General features: G+C 42.5%; 1 protein-coding gene across 1 annotated transcript in view; it reads left to right on the forward strand.

Moving 5' to 3' along the window:
• The window catches only part of ANKRD29 (ankyrin repeat domain 29), a 29,828-nt gene extending 13,032 nt beyond the window's left edge, over positions 1-16,796 (forward strand). Inside the window, exons 6-11 of the mRNA XM_067290026.1 lie at positions 4,288-4,386; positions 7,362-7,460; positions 13,276-13,374; positions 13,833-13,928; positions 14,981-15,079; positions 16,686-16,796. Of these exons, the coding sequence (XP_067146127.1) occupies positions 4,288-4,386; positions 7,362-7,460; positions 13,276-13,374; positions 13,833-13,928; positions 14,981-15,079; positions 16,686-16,796 (603 nt within the window). The remainder of the gene's footprint in view (positions 1-4,287; positions 4,387-7,361; positions 7,461-13,275; positions 13,375-13,832; positions 13,929-14,980; positions 15,080-16,685) is intronic.
• Positions 16,797-23,293: the final 6,497 nt, after the last annotated feature.

Genomic DNA, 23,293 nt, shown 5'->3' on the forward strand with positions numbered 1-23,293 from the left:
TGCATTTATCACCCAGATCTGAGAGCACTGGAGAAATATCTTAGTATAGGCATTCAATTCTTGTTACCCCTTGTACAGTTGAATCTGACACTCACTATGGCAGGCAAAAAAGCAGGTTCTAAAGCAGTGTAATGAAGCAATCAGCAACAAATGCTGATGTGATGAAGGAAAGTAAATACTGCACTCTAAGATTATTATGGACGCAAGCTTCAATAATATTTTCGGCATTGTCACAGTCTGACATCCCCAGCAGTATGTATCATAAATTAAAATGTGTTTTATTTATTTTCTTAATGCGAGACATGTTATGAGCATGTGGGTTCTTAAATGGATTTCCCCAGGTGGATGTTTTCTGAGCAATACTGAAGGTAGGACAGAGGCAGAGGCTTTTTTTTACTGGACAGTGATTGCAGAAGATCAGGTCCCCTCCCTTTTAGCATATTTCAGAGATCATAAAACACCATATAACTCTAAGGTACTTTCAAGGAATGATGACAGAGGTGAAGGAAGAGGTGGGCAAATAGACTGAGGAGTCCAGGCCAGATACGTGGTCTCATCAGGTGCTGCTTACAGAGGAGACTGGCAGCTTCTGTATGTGCTGCCCACAGGGAGGAGAGACTGTGGGGATACGAAAGGAGGTTGCAGAGAAAGAAGTGCAGAGGTGGCTGAGAGAACTGGCTCTCGTCTGAGTCCCAACTGTGCTGGAATGGTCTGCAGCAAAAGATTAATAAAAGCTGTGTTGTGTCAAGAAAACAGGATATGAGCAAGAAACAAATGCGATGCTCTGGGCCTTCTCTCAGTTGCAGTGCCCGTCTGCCTCCCACTGAAGAGTGGGTTTTGCTCTAGGAGAGCCTCTGTGGCTGCTCACATGTCCCGGCTCCCATCTGCTGCCCTGCTCAGAGTTTCCAAGATGCTTGCCAGTCCCAAAGATGCTGCTTCAGCTCTTTGCCTGTTTCAGCTGAAGCCAAAAAGTGAAGAAAAGAGGGAATCACATGGCTGAAAGGGATTTTAAATCTCTGACATTTGCTTCTTTCTTTCATGCCCCCATCTGCCTTCCTTGTAGTCTGTAAAATGTTGGCCTCTGCAGCCGGAGCTTGCTGGGGTACCAGGAAAGGCAATTGTGCTGGTGAAAATGAGAAAACAAGGAAGAAAGTGTGAGAGAAGGCAAGAGGGAAGCTTAGTAGGGGGGGCTGAGTTTTCCCCTCCTAAAAAAAGTGGCACTTTGCGCTGCCAATTACTTGATTTAACTGAGTGCTGTCTTGCCACAAGGTGTTTTCAGTGAAAAAGATTCGCAGCCCCAAACTTCCTTTTCTTACAGCAGGACTCATCTCTGTTTATCACAGTGCTAATGGTCCCCACGCCTAAAGCATGCAACTGACTCTCCGTCTCTTCTGCTGACCCCATTCAACTTTGTGGGGACACACAGTAGAGCAGGTCTTAGAGCCCAGCTGTCTGTCTGGTCAGGGACAAAATCTTTGGGCCAAGGAGTTGTTATCAGATTCTTTCTGGCCCAGTAAATATTTGATTTAGGGGGGGCAACTGGAAGCCGGGGATGAGACCTGGCCCACCAACTGTTTTTTTCTGGTCCCTTCAGTCTGACCAGGGTGATCATGTGGTCACTCTAGTCTAAAAGAGCCAAATGGTGTATTTTGGAAATGTGTTATTGTTTTCAAAAATGTAACTAGCTAAAACCATCCACTGAATTCAACCAAATATTTGGTCAGAATTCCCATTCTGAGACACTCCAACACCTCCTGCTTGAACTGTCCCCCTTCTTAAACCTGAAGCTGTTACAGCTCCCAGGATGGGATCACACAGTTCTACTCAAAGTGTTTGGCCTCAGCTCAGCTAGACTAACTGTTGTTAGCTTTGCAAGCCTGACTTGTATTTGGGACCTGTCATTTGATTCCCTCCAGAAATTACGTTAATAACCAAACAGTATTCTTAAAATCACTTATTGTTTGTTGGGAACACAAGAATTTTAGAAAACAAAAAACAGACCATAAAGCAATAAACAAGTTATGCCCATATCCAGGTCACTGGGTGTGTTTTTACCTTCTGCATGGGGAACCTCAGTATGTTTAAGCTTCCTATAGTTAGTTCATCCTTCCCTACCTCTCCACAGAAGACCTCCAATCTGGATAGCACAGTTCCTTTGCTTAGCAAACCTTCTCTTCCAATTTCCTTCAGGGAAAGAGTCTTTCAAAATGTCTCTGGTTTTTGTTTGTAGCCCTTTGATCTGGTAACTCATTACTTGGGCAAAACAGCTTTCAGCTGGTTGGAGACAGGAAATAGGTTTCATGAAGCTATTAGCTTTTGCCATTGTCTTTTAAGCATGCGTAGAGGTTTTTTTTAATGTAGGAACCGTTGTGGTTGCTTTTCTGCTTTGTTTCAGCAGTTCCTATTTAATTAGGGCAGTTTAATTTGACAGGAAAGTTTAGTAACTCACTGTAGCCATAGAGTAACTTGACTCCACTGATCAGTTTACACACTGTATTTACTCAAATAGTCCAAAATAAATATGCAATTCTTTGATTGTTACGTAACAGTTTCACATCTGTGACTTTGCTGACATTCAAGACCTGTTTGCTTTTCAAAGTTGTAGGGAGGAAGGGTGAATATGAATTTCTGAGAGTAGCCATAGACAGTCCCAGTGGGTTAGTTCAGTTATGTCAGAGTTCAAGTTTTCGTGAGGGTATTATAAGCATGAAATAGCACCACAGATTAATAGTTTGATTGGCATTTCTCATTAGAAAAGATTCAGTTGCAAAGCACTGGTCATTCGTAATTTCCCTTGCTGGATATCTGTCTGTGTGGAAAATTTCAGGCAAAACTTTGGAGCTGTTTCAGAGGAACAAGGCTGAGGGAAAGCACGTATTTTGCCCACATTAATAACAGTTCTAGAAACCATTTACTTGAAATACCACTGTCTTGTGGAGCAGGGGCTTGAGATTGGGAATAGGCAGGGAAGGAGTGAGGAGAGAAGACCTTGGGTGCTGAGGACATGAGGTGCGCATCATCCTCATGCGATGGCATTCCCTGTCCTCACATGGGCTGTGGTGAGCCAGAAGACTTGCCCTGCAATGCCTGCCCTCAGCTCCCAGGTGCCCCGAGGGCAGGCCTGGGCGCAGAGCAAAGACTTTCCCTTGCTTGTTCTTTCAGGGACGCTGCACGCTGCACCATCTTCCAGCCCCGGCTCTTGAGGAGAAGGGACAGACCCACTTGTCCCAGGGAGGGAGGTCAGGGTCTGTCTGGCCAAAGAAGCTGGGACCAAGATGGGGAGGGTTGGAGAGGATAGATCCAAAGGGACAGGCAGAAGAGAGACCAAAGGGAGACCCAAGCCGTGTGAATCTTGTCCCTGTCCTCAAGTGTCAGTGGCACCCTCTGGCAAAGAGAAGATCTCCTCCTGCACACTGCCATCCCAGGCAGAAGATGAGAACCTCCTCTCAACCTCAGTGCCAGAAATTATGGTAATTTTTGAGTGGAGTGCAGTGCACTTAACAAGACAAGCTACACATTTGCTATTTTGGTGTTTTCAGCTGGCTTGGAGTCATTAGCCAGCAACACTAAAGTCTTTCCCTCCTCACATGGCTCCTACAGGAGCAGCTGTACAAGCCAGACTCCTTGCATGTGTCTAGGTCTCCCTTTAGTGGTGATCTATAGCAACTATAACCACCTGGGATTGCTCCTGCCTGCAGGGATCACTTCCTCAGCAGAAGTAATGGGCTTTCACTGGTGGTCGTGTGTTTGATCTGAGGCACGCTTCCATGGTTAGCTAGCACACTTTTTAGAAGTATCATACTTACTCTTCTTCAGGCCAGCAATCAGCAGGTGAGAGGCAGGACCTGACAGGACATGAGGCTCTGGCCAAAGAAGAGTAGATGACCAGTAGGCTTTGGATCAGGAAAAGGTTGCCCTTCACTAGGTGGAGGAGCTTGGCAGGGTTGGGGGTATGGCTGTATATGGGAAGAGACATGGAGGAGCTCAGAGCTGTGAAGGGAGCAGAGCTTCTAGTGTAAAGGGAGAAGATGAACTAAAAGCAAAATTTTTCTTGCTTCTTGTCCCTCACTAAAAAAGCCTCAGGAGAAAAATGTTTGCAGAGACAGAGCCAAGTTCAAAGATTTATGGGGCAAGGCTGTGTACTACAGTTATGAACGATTCGGTAGCTAGTCACTACAGAATTGCTGTGAGCCAGATTCTGAAAAGCCTCAAAACTTGCTTATGTTTTATGGTGAGTACAGCATCTGCCCTCTCCCCTTACTGTGCCCATTCTTTGCTTTTTCACAGGAGGGAGGCACTGCCCTTTTAGCAGCTTGTCAGTACGGGCATGCAAAAGTAGTGGAAACCCTGTTGAAGCACGGTGCCAACATTCACGATCAACTTTATGTGAGTTTATTTGACATAGATACTGACAACACTGGTGATGGAACAAATGTGCTGTTCGTTGGAAAACAGCAGATACTCCAGTGCCAGTACAGTAAAGCATTTGCCAAAAACTGTGGTTTTATAGTATTCTACTTTTCTAAGATGTGATTTTTGTTAACTGTCTGCTCTTCATGATCCTGGGAGAAGTGGCACAAAATCAGAAAAGAGGGTTTAGCTGCCTTTTAGTTCATTATCTGTATGAAGGAAATGTTCCAAATTTGGACCAGATCTGTGCTATCCCTTACCCTTGCACAAAAGGTCATGTCCTGTTTTACCATGTCAGGATAGCATTACAGGCAGAAGAATGAATAACTATAAAGCCACTGAGGTATTAGAGAATCTGTTAGTTTTCTGGACTAGCTGCCAAAAAGAGTAGAAAAGTTATGTTGTCTTTAAAATCTTTTTAAAAGTATCCCATTAAAATGATGTTGTTGGCTATTTGTGCATCTCTATCGTGTCTGTGCTTTGAGGAAAGAATGGTTAAAATGACTGCGTCGACATTGTTTAGTTGACTTTTCAGAAAGCTGGACTGAGCTGATCAAGCACTGGATTTAATTTACTTCAGTAGAGACACAAATAAGCTGAGCTAAAATAAAACCAAAAAGCATGGCAGATTTTGTCTCCACTCCCCACCACTCTTCCCACCCCAGGGCACTTCAGATTTGAGAGGGATTTGTTCCTCACAGACCCCTGAGGGTTTTCAGCCATTTTCACGAGGGGCAAACATGCAGGGTGTTGTGGGGCAGCGCGGAGCGTTCCCAGTTCCTGCGAGGGCCTGTGGGAGCCAAGGGCTGGCAGCTCTGCAGAAACCACCAGCACACAAGGGGCTGTGCATGGGGTGCACAGGGAGTCCCCCGCTCCGAGCTGCGCCCGCCCCGCGGTTATCAAGAAGGGTGTTGCATGGTTGCAGCTGCTGCACAAATAGTGATTATCTTTCTAATGGGCTGGGATTCGTAACGCTTATCATGCCCTCTATGGTAATCCCAGGGTTTTCCACTCGCTTTAAAAATAGCAATGCTGCCACACCTGGAGACACCCACTCAGAAGTAAAGGCAATGAAATATCTTCCTTGTGGTGTCTCCTGGAAATGAGCAATATTTGCAATGGGATTTAGTGATGTGTTTTTATTGCTTACAGCCATTAAGCAAAACCATTCAGAAACAGCCGTTTCATAAAATAAGAACACATTCTCTTGAAAAGGAGCATTAGCCTGAGTCCTTTTGTGGGACATTGCCAAGCTGAATTTGCAGAGTGGTATCTATCTGGCTGGCAGTTTCCTTGGCAGGCTGCCATATGAGAGGGATTTCAAACACACACTTGGGCAGTCCTCCCCAAACCATCAAGATAGATATTTTAATCTTAAATTGACTAAGGTGAGGGATAGAGGAGAAGAGAATACCCTAGCTAAAGAGTATTTCTTGCAGAAAGGTTTTATTACAGTTTTCTTATGACAGCATCAATTCAAATGAAGTATAAAAACCTAATAATTAATTTTAAAAATGGTTAGACGATAGGTAAAGCAAGGTTCTCCATATCGACTGATGCTCTAAAAAAGAGCTCTTTTAATATTCCAGAACCTTTTTCCCTTTCTAAATGGAAGCATTCCTGCTATGCCTGTCTCTGGAGGAAGTCTGCAAAAGACCAGATACCATCACCCTATTTTATGCACCTGCACAGCAGTCAGAGAAAACAACCCCTCAGAGAGCCTGGAGGTATTAATTTGTAGTACCAGCAGACACCTCGCTTGTTTACCAGGACATTTGTCTTGAAATCAAGGTCAAACATTTTAAGGTCGGATGCTGGGCACTGTATTCAGCTCATGCTTCACCAGGCATGTGCTGAGTTTTGCAGGATGAAAAGTGTCCAAGTAGTATCTCTAAGCAGACAGCAGCATTCAGTCCCAAAGTAGGGACATGCCAACAGTGTCAACAAGGGGCTTCCACTAAAATACCCTGTATATAAGCATGAGCATGAGGTGCCTGGAAGATAGGTACCCGCACATCTGAGAGACAGCAGAGGGTCTGTGTTCATTCATGTCTCTAAACCAAAAGAGTCTCAGCTCCCAGGAAAACTTTCCCTGTGCTGAGCACTCTGCGTGTAGGGTGGGTAAATGCATGTCCCAGCCTCAATACAGGTTTCCACCTCTAATTGGGTAGATGGATTCTAATGCCGTTTGGATTTTTTTTTTTTATCAAAAAATTCAATGCTTATGACTTCATAATTGTTTCTAGGGAAGAAGCTTCCGTGAAGCCAAATGTTAAGGATTTTCTAACACGGAAAACATCTGCACATGAAAGACATGTTGAGAAAAAAAAAATCCCAGATTTCTTAATTTCTTTCACAAGCTTTTTGAGGGAACTGCTAGTTTCTGATAGGGCTGCAAGATACTCTGTCTTGAATATCCTACTGTTACATGCCTATATTACAGGTCCAGTCTCTTTTGCAAGATGTGCCAGAGCAGTGGTGTGGTAGTTGCTGGCAGACTTTAACACTGTAGTCCCCAGTTTTGCAAAGTACTTGAGCATTTTTTTACCGTGTGTATCTCTGAAGCAGAACACTTCTGTGTGAACATGAGGAACCTAAATGAACCTTTCAGCTGAACCTAAATGAATGTATTTTGCTATATAGGAATGGATTCCTTGTTATGTGGACCAGTGCTGTGATGAATTAGAGCATTAGTATTCTAGACCAAGGATTTAATGCTCAGTTTGATATATGATGGGAGCTAGCGCTTGTGCATGTTGAATGAAAATGTTACCATAGTCTGTCATGAACTAGACTTTGGATGTTAGCAATTATTTTTTGAGCTCAGTTGTATATGTGCTGCTACACTGCACATTAGCATCAGAAGTAGAAGTTGATTCTGCCTGGTTTGGTTTTGTGCAAAACACTGGCATCATTTTAACATATTATAAGCTGGATGTGTTTGTACTCAGGATGGAGCTTCTGCAACTTTCTTGGCAGCACAAGGAGGCTATCTGGATGTCATCCGATTGCTGCTGTCTTCAGGAGCAAAAGTCAACCAGCCACGGCAGGTAATGTTCAACACTGCCAGAGCAGAGCTGGGGTCAAATTAACAATCTCTTACTAAAAATTAACGCTGGGATTTTCATGGGGCATCAGATTCCCAAGGTGGATGGTGGCTGTGCCTGCATTCATGTTTGAGCTCAGATCAGTAGTGTGGTTTTGAAGGGAGTTACCCAGTCCTTTCTGCTTGCATGCAAATTAGATCCCTTATAGAGGAAATGAAACTGGAAGCCCCGGTCCAGGTGTGCACCAATTGCACTTCACACCCAAAAGAGGATCAGACCTCTGACAGGTCCTTTGGACAGCTTTGAACCACATGCATGGTGGACATGTTTGGGCCGCAGGACCAGGCTAAATCAAAATAAAACCCTCAGGCTGTATATAATGTTGATGTGGGGACCTTGCACTAGCCCTCCCAACTACTGATCTACTCCTGTTGTGCCAGCTTATCTGCGAATGTGCACACAGCCCATAAGGTCCTGGGGTTCTTCTGAAAATCCTATCTGGAAACTCCCGTGAGAGACAGTGCCAAATTCAGTACACTGAAATCAACAGTATCAGCTTCAGTATCAAAGTTAATCTTTGATGAAACCTTTTATTTTTTTACTTTTAGTTTTACTTTATATCATCCACGTGCACTCTGAAACTCAGGCATAAGTTGTACCTTCATCTCTGCAAGTACCTGCTATATGTGAAAAGTTTTGCTATCCCTGTTTGCAGTTAGTTACTCTAGTGGGCTTGATCCTGCAAACACATAAGACAAGAGGCAACTGTAAGCACAAAATCAGCTCCTCTATACGTAGTGGGGCTGCTGTTTGAACATTAAATGATATGTATGAGCTGGATTTGGGGATGATTCAGAGGTCCCTGCACCAAGGGCTAGATCCCGCTTGTGTTACTGTATGCTGGTGATGGATTAGGATAAAAGAGACTTGCTGTATTTTAAAATAAGTAAGGGATACATAAGCATACATGGTCTACAGAGACACATATAAAAGCTTTCTTGGTTTCCAAAAGAGGGATCATTAGCTGTTTGGCTGTTCTTGAATCTAAACTCAGTGCTTAAACAGCACATTTAGATGCTGCTTTGAGTAGGCAGATGTGGGAGCTGCACATCTAACTTAAAAACTCTTGGCACTTAGAAATGTCTAGTTAGACATGGGGCTTCCCAGGAACCTTTGCTTGCCTTGAGAGAGCCTCTGCTCTGGGCTGCTGAAACCCTGCAGGCAAGGTCACTGCCGTGAGTCCTCACCGCACGTTTTAAATTGAGGGGATATGGTCTTGTTCTTGCAGTCAGCCACCTATGTCTACCAGATGGCTGTGATCACTGATTGCAGCAGGTAAGAAATCAGGAGGCAGGAAAAATGTGAATCAAATAAAATGTGAGAGCTCTAATAACAGAGGACAATATGGTGTGTGACTAACTTCAGTTATTTTCAGTGTTTTCTTTCCTCCACCCCGAAGAGCCTGACAAATCAAAGCTAGGCAGCAGAGATGGATCTGTATGACTGCAGTGGTTTCTTTAGGTCTGTGTAGTTTCTCTGCTGCTCCTTTGGTTTAAGGAAACTGTATTAGGGATTCGCGTGCCCCAACTAAAGCCATCGTCCCGCTGCATCTTCCCCCGCCTGTCCATCACCAGAGTTGTGCTGGCAGGAAGGGAGGTTGGCAGCTACTCCCTGGACTGATGCTTCACTTGCTTGTAGCCTGCCTCCACACTGTCTCCCTGATTTTGCCTAGATGAAGATATAGAAGTGCTATTAAGAGCTGTTAATTAATATAGTCTAAAAAACAATATAGGAGGATAGGCCAGTGTATGCTTTAATGTCTTTTGAATAGGTCAAAATAAGGCTGGGGGAACTTTAGGTTTAACTCAACCAGTTTAGCACGTGTCACTGTAAAAACTGCATTCTGTACACTAACCATTTAAAATGCTGTAATTATAATGTACCAGCCAACTCTAACAATATTTTTTAGATCTCTAATACAATTTCTGTAATATAGTGTTTCATTTCATAATGCATTTTTAAATCTTAGCTGAGGCAAAGACTCTACATTGTGTGTGTGCTCTTTCTGGCTCTCTTTCATCTCCAGTAGTCTGGGCTTAGTTTGTGTCAGGGAACCACCAATCTCTGCTAAGATTATGCCTGGATAAGTCAGTGGTATTTATATGTGAATGTTGTATTTGGGCTCACTGTATTCTGAAACAATTCCTAAACAAATGGAACATTTTAACCCATTTAACTAGTGAAGTAATGGTTGGATGAACTTCAGTCTCTTACTGACAAACAAATTCATACTTTGTTCAAAGGTGGGATGTTGGTCATAAGGAATGTAAGCCTCGATGGCAGTTTCCATGCCAGGTGACTCTGTTGCTGTCAGTCACAAACCACGCTGCTGTTACTGCTGTAGAAATTTTTTCTAAGCAATGTTACTTTGAATACAGGCTGACCATAGCTTCAGAGCACCTGATATGAATTCATGCTTCTCTTCCCTCATAGCTGTCCAGGTCTTCTCTCCATTTTGTTCTCGTGAATTTGGGGGCTTAATTCATTTGCCTGACTGTGTACATCTACCCTGTATGTCTCCACCTGCTGCTCCAGTAGGGTACTAGGTCCCCTTCGGTCTTGTGTCCTATCTCCCAGACCCGTGGGGCTGCTTCTGATACCTGAAAGCATCTCAGATGGCACCAGTTGCCTGTGTGCAGGCCCTTTATCACAGCTGCCACAATTTTGAATAGTGAAGCCTTCCGGTGAGTTTCTTCCCTGGCAATGTCATTTCTCTTGGTATTTAACCTTCTTCCATTCTTTCTGACACAGCCACAGGCCTCCACGGAGCTGTACTGGCATCCTTTTGTCATCATTTCATCTAGACAGAGCTCTGGGCAGTGTCTGAAGCCTGGTGCAGTCTGTGCTGCTTTGCTTCTCTAACTCAAAAGCAAAGCAAGAAGATCATTTGCCAATGAATTTTACGCTGTTTTGGCAGCCTGTGTCGCAGGAGGCTTTAGTCTGAATGGCTAGGCAGATTCAAAATAATCTGAAAATTAATGTTTTTCTCTTTACGTATGATATGCACTGACACGTATATGTAAGCCAGTAAACCTACAGAGATTGTAGAGTTCAGTCAAGCATGCAATCTCTTACTAGCAAGATTTCAGCTGGTGCACTGGTGCTAGTGGGCTGATGGGCAGCACAGCAGAGGAACGGACACCCAGCAGCCTGAGAGCAGGGGTTCTCCGTCCCTCAAAGACCTTAGTGGGAATTCAAGGGGCATCTCAGTTCCTGCCTTAATTTGGCCCTTTCCAAGCCAGCAGAAAATATTATGAGATCCAAAGCCACAAAGCAGTGTCTTTAGTTAACAGGTAAGAGAAGGAACAGCATCAGTCTTGTTGAGGGTATGTTTGGGACTGTTGGACAAAATGAGACATAGTTCATATCTATTAGCTTGCAAAAAATAAGGAAATAAACATAGTTTAAGAACATACGGGGTATTTAACATTGTTTATTCTAGGAATGTAATGGTCTGCAGGTCTGCTGGCTGGGCAGAAGGACAGGAAAAAGAAAGTACTTCTTGAACTCTTCTGATCGTTGGACAGCCAGAGGCTGTTTCGTCCCCTGGGCTTATTTTCTTTCTGGCTTGTCTCTGTGCCCTAACAGTTGTTTATATGGCCTCTTAGTACAATGTAGCATCTCTTTTGCATTATACACCAACATTAAAATGGACAGAAATCTCATCTACTCCATACAAATATTACATACTGTTGGATAAACCTGCCTGATAAATGTTGTTTGTTTAAGGGAGAGAAGCTGACATTAGTCAATGTGAGTCCACCATCATCTTCATCATCTTTCTTCTCTTTAAACTAAGTTCTCCAAGATGGTCACTCTTTCCCACGATGTTTTGGGGGGGGGGGGGGTTTGACTCTTCTGTAGTTGTGTAGTTGATGGTAATATCAATACTATTAAGGACAGTTAATGGTAACGGTGATGTTGCTCAACACTAGTATTTCCTTCCTTTCCACTAGTATTTCTTTTCATTCATACCTGATAATAAGGGTTGTGCCTATAAAATTCACTGTGGATGAGAGAGAGCTGCTTTTTTTTGCATAAATAGAGCCACAGATTTGCACATTACTAGTTCTTAGTGCAAATTTAATTGTATTGGTGGGTCTTGGGTATTTTCCAAGTTTTTATAGGCTTTTTCAGTGTCCCTCTTCCTATTTTCTAGAGCCCTCTGGTGGAGGAAGATTCGAAAAATAATCCCACTGTCAATTTACTGACAGGGAAAACACTATGTTGGAGAGGGACAGTTTTTGCCGTCACACTACTGTCACGCATTCTGTGTACAAGAGGCCCTTTCAATGTTATTTTTAAATCACAAAGAAAACTCATTGTATTAACATGATATATGCTGGAATGAGGTCAGTAATTTCAATGAGATCATTTATGGAGAATTGATTCAAGAGCAGGCAGAGATCCTGTTCTTCACCATTTGTGAAGACTGAACCTCGATGATCTCAGGATGTGCATTTGCTCTTTCTCAGAATCAGAAGAATGGAAACCCAGAATATATCAAAGGAAGAAATGGCTCATCTGTTTCTTCTGGTGGATTAAATCACTATCCCATAGAAAACAGAGAACTGGCTCAACAGTGGTTTTGGACAGCTTCAGCAAGTCATATGAATCTTCATTTGGCATTGATGAGAGAGATTCCTTCTTTGAGCAAGGTGGAAATATTTTATTAAAAGCAAAAAGCTGTTTTCTTTTGAAATTTCTCATTAAGACTCTTTTGAAAGCCTTTTGAAATATATTTCCAATTACTTTTTCCTGTCAAGTCTAAAGGCTGCAGAGGGTGAGCAGAAGAACAGGCAAGCAGTGAAGGCAGTAGCAGACAGTCTGCTACTTGAGGCCTCATTTTTGCATTAAAGTCCTTATAGGCAAAGCCTTTTGTTAAAGGCCCATGAAAATCAATTTGGCACCCCACAGGTGCTGGAGTCCTCTTGTAGTTTTGAGAATCAGGCCATTTAGAAATAAAATTAGGCAAAAGAAACAAAACTAAATTCTAACTGCAGCAACAAATGCTTCTAGTGCTTCAACTAACCTTTGCATTTGGGATGGAAATCCATCACAAAGTTTAGCTCATTTTGAATGCATGTATTTTCTGACATTTTCTGCTCAAATAATGATTGTATAGGACCTTTTTTTTTCCAAACCAGACTGTCTCCTGGATAATTGCCTTGTTTTCTAGTGGAGGTCTTGAGGCTAAAATTTGTGAAGTACTCACCACAACTGTAAGGCAGGACATTTTTACCGTATTCCTTAAGAGTGGATAATGTTACTTTACGTTGAAAGTTGCTGATCATCCTTAGCTTCTATAACCATCTGCCATTTAAAAGGTGCACACCCAGAATTTGCCCATGCATGTCTTGAGCTTTACCTGTATCTTTGTCACGTCTAGCCACCTAGGGTTCGAACTACATAGGATACCTCTGATCTTTACATTTCAAACTTCCCTATGTACTTTGGGCACAGTTGGGTGAGCAAAAGAGGGCTTTAGGTGTTCAGCCTGTGATGTACATTTCAGGCCAGCTATGCAAGAGGAAATAGGGAAGGTGCCTCTAACCCCACAACAGGGAAGGTTCGGACTTGATACACTGAGTTCCCATGTGCTTTTGGAAGTGCGTTTGCATTTGTCTGTCTCTGATGGCAATAGGGTTTTATCGAGGCATTGAAGTTCATCCATTCCAGCAGGCAGACTCTGGTGGTATAATACCAGGGGGTAAAGGGTCTCAGGGTGAAACCTTTAGCTGTCTGACTTTGTTTGAAGGATGGGACGGCACCCTTGTGGATTGCATCGCAGATGGGTCACAGTGAAGTGGTGCGGGTGATGCTGCTCCGGGGAGCTGAGCGAGACGCTGCACGGGATGTGAGTAGTGCTTCTTCTTGTGCTGTGCCTGCACCTTACACTTCCTAGCTCTTTTTGAGGACACAAGGCAATGTGCATGGAGGCCTGGTGTCCCTCGAATTTGTTGTGTTCACCAAGTTATACAGTTCCTCCCAAGCCACAGGCTCCCTCTTTCCTTTTGTGTCTGGGACAGCTTCCTGGAAGGCCCTCCTGGAATAAGGGATGGCAATGTCCATATAAAGGAGAGATGGAGATGATATATGGGGTCACTGGGTGATTTCTCCCTGAAGTCTTCACCTGTCGGAGGAACTATCCTCCAGACACTTTAAAAACAGCAGGATACACTGGGGAGGTGCCTCCTCGAAGACCATGAACCCCCTTGCAGAGGTGTGGGGGAGACCCAGAGTCTCCCTCCAGCCAAGGGGAGTGCTGACAAAGCATTTGTAATGACTGAACTTATGTTCCTCTCTCTTTTAAAGGATGGTACAACTGCTTTACTGAAAGCTGCCATTAAAGGATACAACAATGTGATAGAAGAGTTACTGAAATTCTCTCCCACGCTTGGCCTGCTGAAGGTTAGTAGTGAAATATCTAGGTTTTTACACAGAAACCCAGGAAGGCAAAGGGTCTGATGAAAGGCCTGACGTTTATGACTATGCAACTGGAAAACAATAAAGAGCTGGAGTCCAGAGAAGTCAAGGGAGACATGAATTATCTTATTTAGCCTTTAGTGCTGCACACAAATAAATCTTTTCAAAAAATATTGTGATGTTGATTTTTGGAATGAGAAAGCACCTTGTGTTGTAGGAGGAATTCTCTTTTGCTTTTTGACATCTGATTTTATTTCTACAGTAAATGGACTGCTCTTGGTGATGCAGTTTTTAACATTATACCCTGCCCTCAATTGCATTTAGTCAGCAAAATAGAATCTAAGAGATCTGTTGTGAGTAATTCTCTATTTGATTTTATTTTCCTCTGAATTAATACAGTGACTTCAAAAATAGTAATGGACATTTGGAAGCTGCTTTTTAATTTTTATAGCCTCTGTAGATGCAACTAATGGGCAATTTTGATGTACTTGAAAATGCTGGTGGCTTTAACTTAGCTGTTAATTATAATTATGAAATAGCTTCCACACTTATTTGAACTGTCAGTTCTGCAGCCTCAAACAAAAGGCCAGCTATGAAAAAATAACAGCTCAGCTCTCTGACATTCAGATCATTAATCAGCAGAGAAAGGAAATAAAATGTGCAGATGGTTTCCATTACTGCTTGTGCTTCTGTTTCACTTGCTAATGGCTGAGTTTTGCCAGGCGGAAGCAAGTGCTGTGTTTATTTCACCTCTAATCTATTGAGAAATGTAATTTTAAAAGAAAATATTATTGTGGTAAAGTGGACCTGACCTTCATGTGTATTAAAGCATTTAAAATCACCTCCTTCACAGCCTTCTAGCCTGCCAGCATCCTGTGTAAATGATAATCAGATGCTATATCCTTGATGACCTGACCTCTCTTCCACGTTATTTCTCTCCTGTTTGAAGATTTGTTCTTCGCAGGTGCTTTGGTTTCACTGCCTTCCAGTTTCCTCCCTTTACATGCACTGTGCAAACGTCTGTCAATATTTTCCAGAATGGGACCTCAGCTCTCCACGCAGCCGTCCTCAGCGGCAATGCCAGGACAGTAGCGCTGCTGTTGGAGGCAGGAGCAGACCCATGCCTGAGGAACAAGGTACGTGCTGGCTCACCACTCTGGGCAGGGCAACGGCACCGACCTTTGGAGCCAGACCCTTCATATAGGCTCCACCTTTTGGGTGGTGGTTCGCGTTTGCACCCTGATCTCTCCTGAGGACTCACCATCCTGTCCATTAGTTTCTGTTTACAGGCATTTATAAGCATGCCAGATGGGGCCACTAGCTGGTTGGTGCTTGTGACGTAAACATCAGTCTGTGAATAACCAGGAATAACACTATGCTCTAATTACCTTTGGCATCACAGATGCAATTGCTAGCCATAAGTCATCATGGGCTAGCCAGATAGCATTTCAGGGAAATAGTAATCTGTTATTGCCCTTGATCGGTCATAAATTGTATCAGTGTCTCATGTAACAGATGAGTAAGGAGGATATGCCCAGGTGAGAAGAATGTATGCATGGGTGCCTTTGGTGAGAAAATTTGATTACATTTCTAATATAAAAAAGACTTCAAAATTACATGCATCATTCCCGTATTTTATTACAAACCTGTTGGTTCATTGAAATAGTTTCAGATTCTTTTAATGATTGCAAATTGTCTGCAGTAAATTTATCCTTTCCTTTATTCTGCAAGGTATTTTAACATATGTTCAAAATTTCTGCGGAAATGTCTTCCTTTGTGCTGTGTTTATGAACTATTTGCTGCATGTATTTGATATCCAGGTGGGTCTGTTAAGTTGTGAATGGATGATCTGGTATTTGTTTCTGTCTTATGACTGGACGAATGAAAGTTTGTAAAGCAAGTAATCCAGCACCTGCTTTCTGAGTATTTCGGTCATTTAATATAAAATCTGTGCATGTTGTTTCTATATCGTTCCACTTGATGGCAGCAGAGTTAGTGCCTCTAGTACAGTAGTTTGTTATTTTATTAATGTTGTACATTTTGTTTTCATACTGTCATACAATGTGTAAGGTTTTTGCAGAGGGAGGGTGTGTAGTATAAAAAAGTCTTGGGTTATAACCTCTCCTACTGAAATTTTTGGAAAATGATATGCTCTTTCACACAAGACAGTGCATTTGTAAAACAAAAATACCAATTTTCAGAAGTAGCTTCATTATAAGTATTTTCTATTACCAAAACTGTATTCAATAAATACAGAAAACTAAACTCTCTGATGTTCTATTACTTATCCTACAGAATAGCACTGACTATTTCTTAGCAATAAAAGTCTTTCCTTGGATTTTTATGGACTGTGGTACCTAAAGCCCTGCCTCATCTCCCACAGATATCAACAGCAATGTTCTCTTTTAATTTTGTGGCAGTGGCATAGGGAGCCTGAGGGATACCATTTAGCCTGGGTAGTCAGCACAAAGCAAGCTGTCCACCCAAGTCCTAGGCTAGAATTATCCTGAAGACTGAAGAGACACTTGCACACTGTGCAGGAAAGCGACTTTTTAAAGGATTTCCACTGCCATTCTCTAAAACAGTAGCTGATTTAAAAGAACACTGCAGGTGGTGGAAATAACACTGAAACAGGCATTTTAGTTTTGTGCCTAGCACTGTCTTCTCTAGAGCTTTAATGCTTTTACCATGTTTTGGAAATACTCTTTCAGCTTTGCTAACCACAAGGTTTTTTTGTTCCAGGCAAATGAGCTGCCAGCAGAACTCACAAAAAACGAGCGCATCCTCCGACTGCTCCGCACAAAGGAAAAGCAAAGGAAAAGCTCATGCAGCTCTATAGCGAATGCGGTTTGACAGAGATGCACCCTGTCCGCACTAGCCTGAAAGTAAACCTAGCCCGCCTGAGCAGAGTTTGTTGGACCAGTTTGCAGAATTGATTAGCCTTTCCACTATACGCCCCGCGTATACGTTGCCGCACACTAAGGCCTCCACCTGGCACCGTTGAACTCAGAAGGACTGCAATGAGAGCAGGATTTGGCCTGAAAGCTGTATCTGCACTACAGCCCTGACGATACTCCAGGATCCCACCGGTCCCAGCACCAACGTTAGCTCCTCTGTGCCCGCGGTGTGTGTGTCCCCGCATACACCAGGGCTCCCGCCGTTTCAGACACGCGCTCCCTAACGGCATGGCTGCACACCTGCATGGGGTCCCTGCGAGTGCCTCGGGCGCATGCCGAAGGGACACCCCAGATCTCGCAGCTGTTTGGATTCGCTCGGTCTCGGGCCAGCCCCACGGTGCTGCCCTCGCTTTGCTGGCGCTGCCAGCTCTGTTGATTCCTCTGTACCTCCAAGCGCCACGTGGGGCTGGAGGTGACATCCCACTGATGACATCCCTCTGGGAAAAATCCTCCTGTCAGCCCAGGGCTCTGATAACCTTTTGGTTCCTATATGGAGATCCATAAAATGATCCAGAACATTACGAATTATGCCAAAAGCTGCCAAACAAACAATAGCAATGTCATTTCCTCCTCAGTGCAGCACCTGGATCTTTCACTCTGTGGAACAAGAGTCAGTGGGACAGCTGGTAGCAGTTTGCAACGTGTATGTAGCGCTGTGGGATACATCCTCAGTCCTATGGTGTACATATGAGCATTTCTAAGGGCCGGGGAGGACTGGTTACTGAGCAAACCAGCCAGAGCGTATCATTCACTGGCACAAATATTTCAGAAACTTAGCTGTCAGACACAACAGTGCAGATGCTATACAAGTATCTGATGTACGTTCTCCACACACATGTATGTGACCCTATGGTTTAGTATCCACAGCTACTATGCAATGTACTTGTTCCCGAGGCCTGTGATTGGGTATGAAGGAAAAGTGCGCAGTATACAGGTGTTTTAACAGCTGGTGAGAGCATTACATGCAGCCACACCCTCGAACAGGCCCATTAATTAATGCAGGCATGGAAACTGAACTCTTAACAGCAGTTCTGGCCTTCTTTGTGATTGAGATGCTTAAAATAGATATGGTTGTTACTAGTGCCTGTGTTGGAAAGGCAGTGCAAATTGTTAAGGTTTTGTAAGGAGCTATGTTTTAACCATGTTGCTGTAACACACCATCAATCCCAATAGTTTCTGCAGTATAAATATATACTAAGTCCTGTTAGGCACAAACATGTTAGAGATTATTCTTCAGTGAGTTCAGGTACAATGTTAGTTCAGTACATAGATCCAGGCACTTTACCTGCCTTCAAACTGTGGCAAGTTACTGAAAAGTTGCTTAAAAAATTGAGGATAGGGAAGATGATTGTGAGGGAACATAAAATGTTCCCCATTTAAAAAATATCTGTCTGGGCTTCAGCTGAATTGTTGCACTTTTGCTTTAGTGAGTCAAAAAAAAAAATTAGTGAGCTAGCTCAAATTAATGTAGTTAACTTAAATGCAAATTAGCCATATCTATTGCCAAATCATAAAGTTATTCTTTTTGTGGGTAAGTTAGGTAATAAATCATGGTTCTGATGAAGAGAACAAAAGTGGACATACCTTTGCTTGCAAGCTACAATTGCTATTCAATGTCTATTCAGCATTAGAAAGGAAAACTTTAAGTTTTCCAGTGACAATATAAGGATACACCAAAAAAATCTATTTGTTAAGGTAATTCAAACTGTTGTATTTTTAATTAAAATAATGTTGCGCCTAACTGAAACTTGCAGACAAAGTGGTATAGAACCAAAGAATTATGCAAGATGTTTAGAGGATAGTAGTATCCAGGCTATGTAGGTTTAATTCCACAAAACACTGAGCATGCAGAAATCTCAAGAGCCTTATTGGGAACATAAGTTGCACAGCATTTTACAGGACTAGACTCTCTAACTTCTCTGTCAAACAACACTGGAGAGGCTACATTCATTAGGAGCCCCCAGTGGGTTGAAGATGAAAGTGTTGTCTTGGAGAAAGCTAGAGGGACTCTAAGCAGCCCTGCCCTAATACTGGTCTTTCTCCCTAGAGTTTCTTCAGATCAACAGCTGGAAACAACTACACTCTTCAGATGAACAGCCCCCTTTCACTTGTAAAGCAGGATGATAATCATTAGAAGGTCTTTAGTAGCCAGACATGCGGGGTGAGCAATAAATACTCTCAATATCAGACAGGCTGTAATGATCAAGCCATCCTCTTTGAGAAATGTGGAAGCATCCACTGTTGGTGAAGGTCCCTATTTTTTCTTTATGGCAGAGCACAGAAGAGCGGATAGGGAAAGCCAACAGTGACCTTGTGATGGCTGGAGTAAGCAAACTGAGATAGCAACATTCAGGTGGCTGCAGACTGCTTCTCCTGTTTGCCAGGATGTGGCATATTTTCTTGTAAGAGTGGTCTCACCCAAGAGAGGCAGCTACTCAGCAGACAGTTTCTTCTTAAACTATGCCTATCTATGAGAAATTGCCTGTCTGCTTCCTGCTACTTATAGTAGGACTTTCCAAGTCCTGTTTCCAGTTGCCTCCATGACTGGCTACCACAGCCTGGGCTCTAATGCAACAGATGAAGAACATCTGGGATGCCACTTCCCATAGGGAGGCCCTGCTGACCTTCTAAATGGGTAGCATATGCTAGTACTGAGAGGACAGAATTATCAGGACACTTTTCTGGAGCAATAGTGGACTATAACTGGCTTTTATTATTTCTCAACAGAATTTAAAATGTGGGACTAGCACAGGATGAAGGGAGAGGCCTGTAGCTCCCTCTTTGCTCTCAGTGCCAGCAGATGTGGTGCACAGGTGCACAGCAGTGGCTGGGAGCAAAGCCTCACTCTGCCACATTCAGACTGAAGGTGAATCTGGCTCCAGTTAAGACAATACTCAGCCTACTTGAGATGTTTAGGAATGGAAACCTTCTTGTTGGGAGCATTTCTTTCATCTCAGAGCCTTTGAAGAGAGGGCTGTTTCTGGCTTACAGTCCTGTGTAACCAAAAAGTGCTTATTCTGCCTGTCAGGGGGCTTGGCAGTTGCAATACCATTTCTCACCATGCAGTTAACCTTTTCACAAAGAAACCTTAATAACTCTTAGTGTTTATGTAGCCACCATCACCTTTAAAGTGTTCAGTAAATACTACTGTGGTTTGTTTGTTGTTCCAAAAAGGAAACCTGCTTTTCCTTCTTGGCTGAAGTGATTCATTAATATTAACAGTAGTTCTTTGTGTAGTTGTAGTGCCTTTTGAGCAAGGCTTTCAAAGCGGACACTATTAGCTTTGCAAGTTCCAAAATGCATTTATGAAAGGGGGTAGGGAAATAGATTATTTTAATCACACACACCAGTGAAATGCAGCAGCTGTTCATCAGTTCATGTCAACAGAAGAGTAAATTTAGGCTAGAAATTAAGGGGCACCAAATCCACTTCGTAGACGGCAGGATGAAGGTAGGTACCATGTAATGACATGAAATAGAACTGGGACAGGACATCTGGCCAAAGTGTTTTTTCAAAAAGTGCCATATGTATATATATTTCACACAAACACAGCAGCTCCAGTAGCATGGTGCTTTTAGGCTGGCTTCTGTGCACATTAAAATCCAGGGGCCCAGCCTGCCGTCTCCTCTGCCTGAGACTTATGATGGTCCTGTAGCCTGGTAACTTCCCATCGGGTGCAGGTAAGTGCAAAGTATGTGCAAGCAAGAACAAGTTACATGAGTCAAGGAAAAGTACAGAGCACCATTCCTTTATTTCATTGATATCAAACCATTGTAGGATGGGGACAAGCGCAAGGGGTGGGGTGTAGAGAGGACTGGCATCCCATCATCAGTGACGTGGCAGTGGTGTAGCCTTAGAGCTCGCAGATGTATGGAGCTCTTCATTTAAGATGGTTGCTGCAGTGCAGTGTGCAGGGACATGTATTTAGCAATGATACGAAAGGCAGTCTTGTACTTCCTGACTTAATGACACTCCTTACACATGCTGTTCATTCCTTGGAGTGAAACCATCTCACTATAGATGCACCCACCTTTGTTTAGTTTAGAAGACTAGAGAGGATTACACACCAGATCAAACAGTTGCATGTCACATTTAATGCACTTTATTAGTAACAATGATTATTTGTGTCAGAGTCAGGGCCTAATTGCAAGAATAGTTCATACTTCCTTATTCATCCAATCACAGTGACTATTGGGAAATCCATAAATAAGCCAAATCTCATGTTGTCTCAGTAATTTCAGAATTGTGGTACAGAAAATGAAGTAGCACAAAAACTGGCCCATTTGTATTTCACTTAATATAAGCACTGAACAGACATAAAATACTGTCTTTGTTTGGAACCCTTCTCATTACCCTACACACCATTAGTCAGTGGTGTTAAATGTTAATGTATGCTAAGAATCCAACCAAAGATTATTCACATGGCTCTTGTCTCCAGCAATGCAGTATTGCATTGCACATATGGGACTAAATGGAGCTGTGCCTTCTCACAGCAGCTCTGCATTTGGTCCTTGGAAATTTCATATTAGTTTCATACTTTTCTGAATTCCATAGTTTCCTTTGACCTGCCCTCTTATGCATTTGATAACACCTATATGAATTTTGTGTAACTCAGTGTAAGACTAATATTCCACAACAGAAATGTTGCTTTGCTAAAACACATTCTTCCATATCATCATTCCAATAAAAATGAATATACTATTCAGATTATCTTAATTGTCTGTATACTTCAGTGTCTTTTTCCCTTCTTCTGCATTCTATTCTTTCCATTTGTAGAATACTAGAATTAATTTTCTATTTGCTATTTACATTGAGACCACTTTGTTCTATTCCATTTGATTCATTAGACTGTTACTATTTTTCAGGTCTTTTTACAGATGAGATAGCATTCGCAAAACAAATAAAGCTAATGCCCTTGCTTGAAAAACAGGAAGACTTAATTTAGCATGACATAACAAGGTTTGTTTTAAAGATCCAGATGTCACTGACAGACTCCCTTTGACATTAATGTCCATTAGGTTAGATCTGAAGGGAAGATTACACACAGGCAATTTAGGAACCAAGAGGAATAAGATTGTACTTTTATTCAGTTAGTCAAATATGTTTTGATGGTTCTGTTACTATTTCTAAAGCTAAAACCGACCTTTACACTGATCTGACTTACTTCAGTTAAATGTCTACATCCTGCTGATAGGCTTACTATGGTATGCAGTGGATTATGCTCATTATAAAAGGGAAAAAGAGTCTACACTGAAAACTTTATTTTTGACCTTGTGTTTGACATCACAAGCCTTTTGCCTTATTCCTACAATTTTCTGTTGTGATGAGCTGCATTTTGAATCGACATCAAATATTTCTACAGCCACAATTCAATAAAGCATTTTCATCTATTCAGTTTCTCAAAAGAAAGTGGTGTGACTTGTTCATGGCTTAAATAACTACAAAGAATGATTTCGGGTAGTAGAGATCCTTAATTTGCACACAAAAGCCTAAGAAAATGCAGAGCCGGGAGAGTGGAACTACACAAATTCAAACGTTCAAGCAGTGGATTTTCAAAGAGGAGGATAATTATCCATTGAAAGAGATTGCTTGAGATGATTCCCTTATCATTTGAGTTTTAAAAACCAATTCGTTTTCTGTTTAAAATAGGTGTTTCACCTGAAACATTTTGTGCTTGATGAAGGAAGTACTGGAGGAAATTGTATGATATGCAGGAAGCAATACAATATGATCATAATAATCCCTTTGATCTTAAAATTCGTGAATCAATAACATTTTGGTTTATTCCCTCCAGTGGTTTAAAGAGATGCTAACCCCCATGAGTTCAATATCAAGACCACACGCCCAGCAATGGTGGCCGTAGCTGCATGGCAAAATGAAATCTCACAAGGACATACCTAAGTTGCCTCCAAATAATCCATTTCACTCTTGCTATTTTGGCAAGGCATTTTAACCAGGCTAATGCACCCCTGCTTTTAATGCCCAATCAGTTTGTTCAGAGCTAGCACAAGATCTGTGTAGTGCAGCACTTTGCCAGGGAGCAGGGAACAGCACAGCGATCTGCAACATGCCAGTGGGGAGCGCTGCTAAGTGAGGAAGGAGCAAGGCACACAACTTTTTGCCAAAGCAAATGTTCCACTGGCTTGGATGCACAAATGGAGGCTGACGCTAGCATACAACACAGATCTGAAACAGACTGCACCTTTATGTGTACTGCACATGTGTGTTCTTGTGTGGTATATATGTATGCATGCCTATTTTGTGTCCAGTTTATAGGTACAAGCTCCTATATTGCCTTAGGAAACAGATACCAGAATCTTGTGGTCTGTTTGTATGGACTATATAGCACAGAGGTTGAAGAAATATTCCACTTTCTGAAGCCTCCAAGAGCTG

The sequence above is a fragment of the Apteryx mantelli genome, chromosome 2 (assembly GCF_036417845.1).
Source record: "Apteryx mantelli isolate bAptMan1 chromosome 2, bAptMan1.hap1, whole genome shotgun sequence".
NCBI classification, from domain to species: Eukaryota; Metazoa; Chordata; class Aves; order Apterygiformes; family Apterygidae; genus Apteryx; species Apteryx mantelli.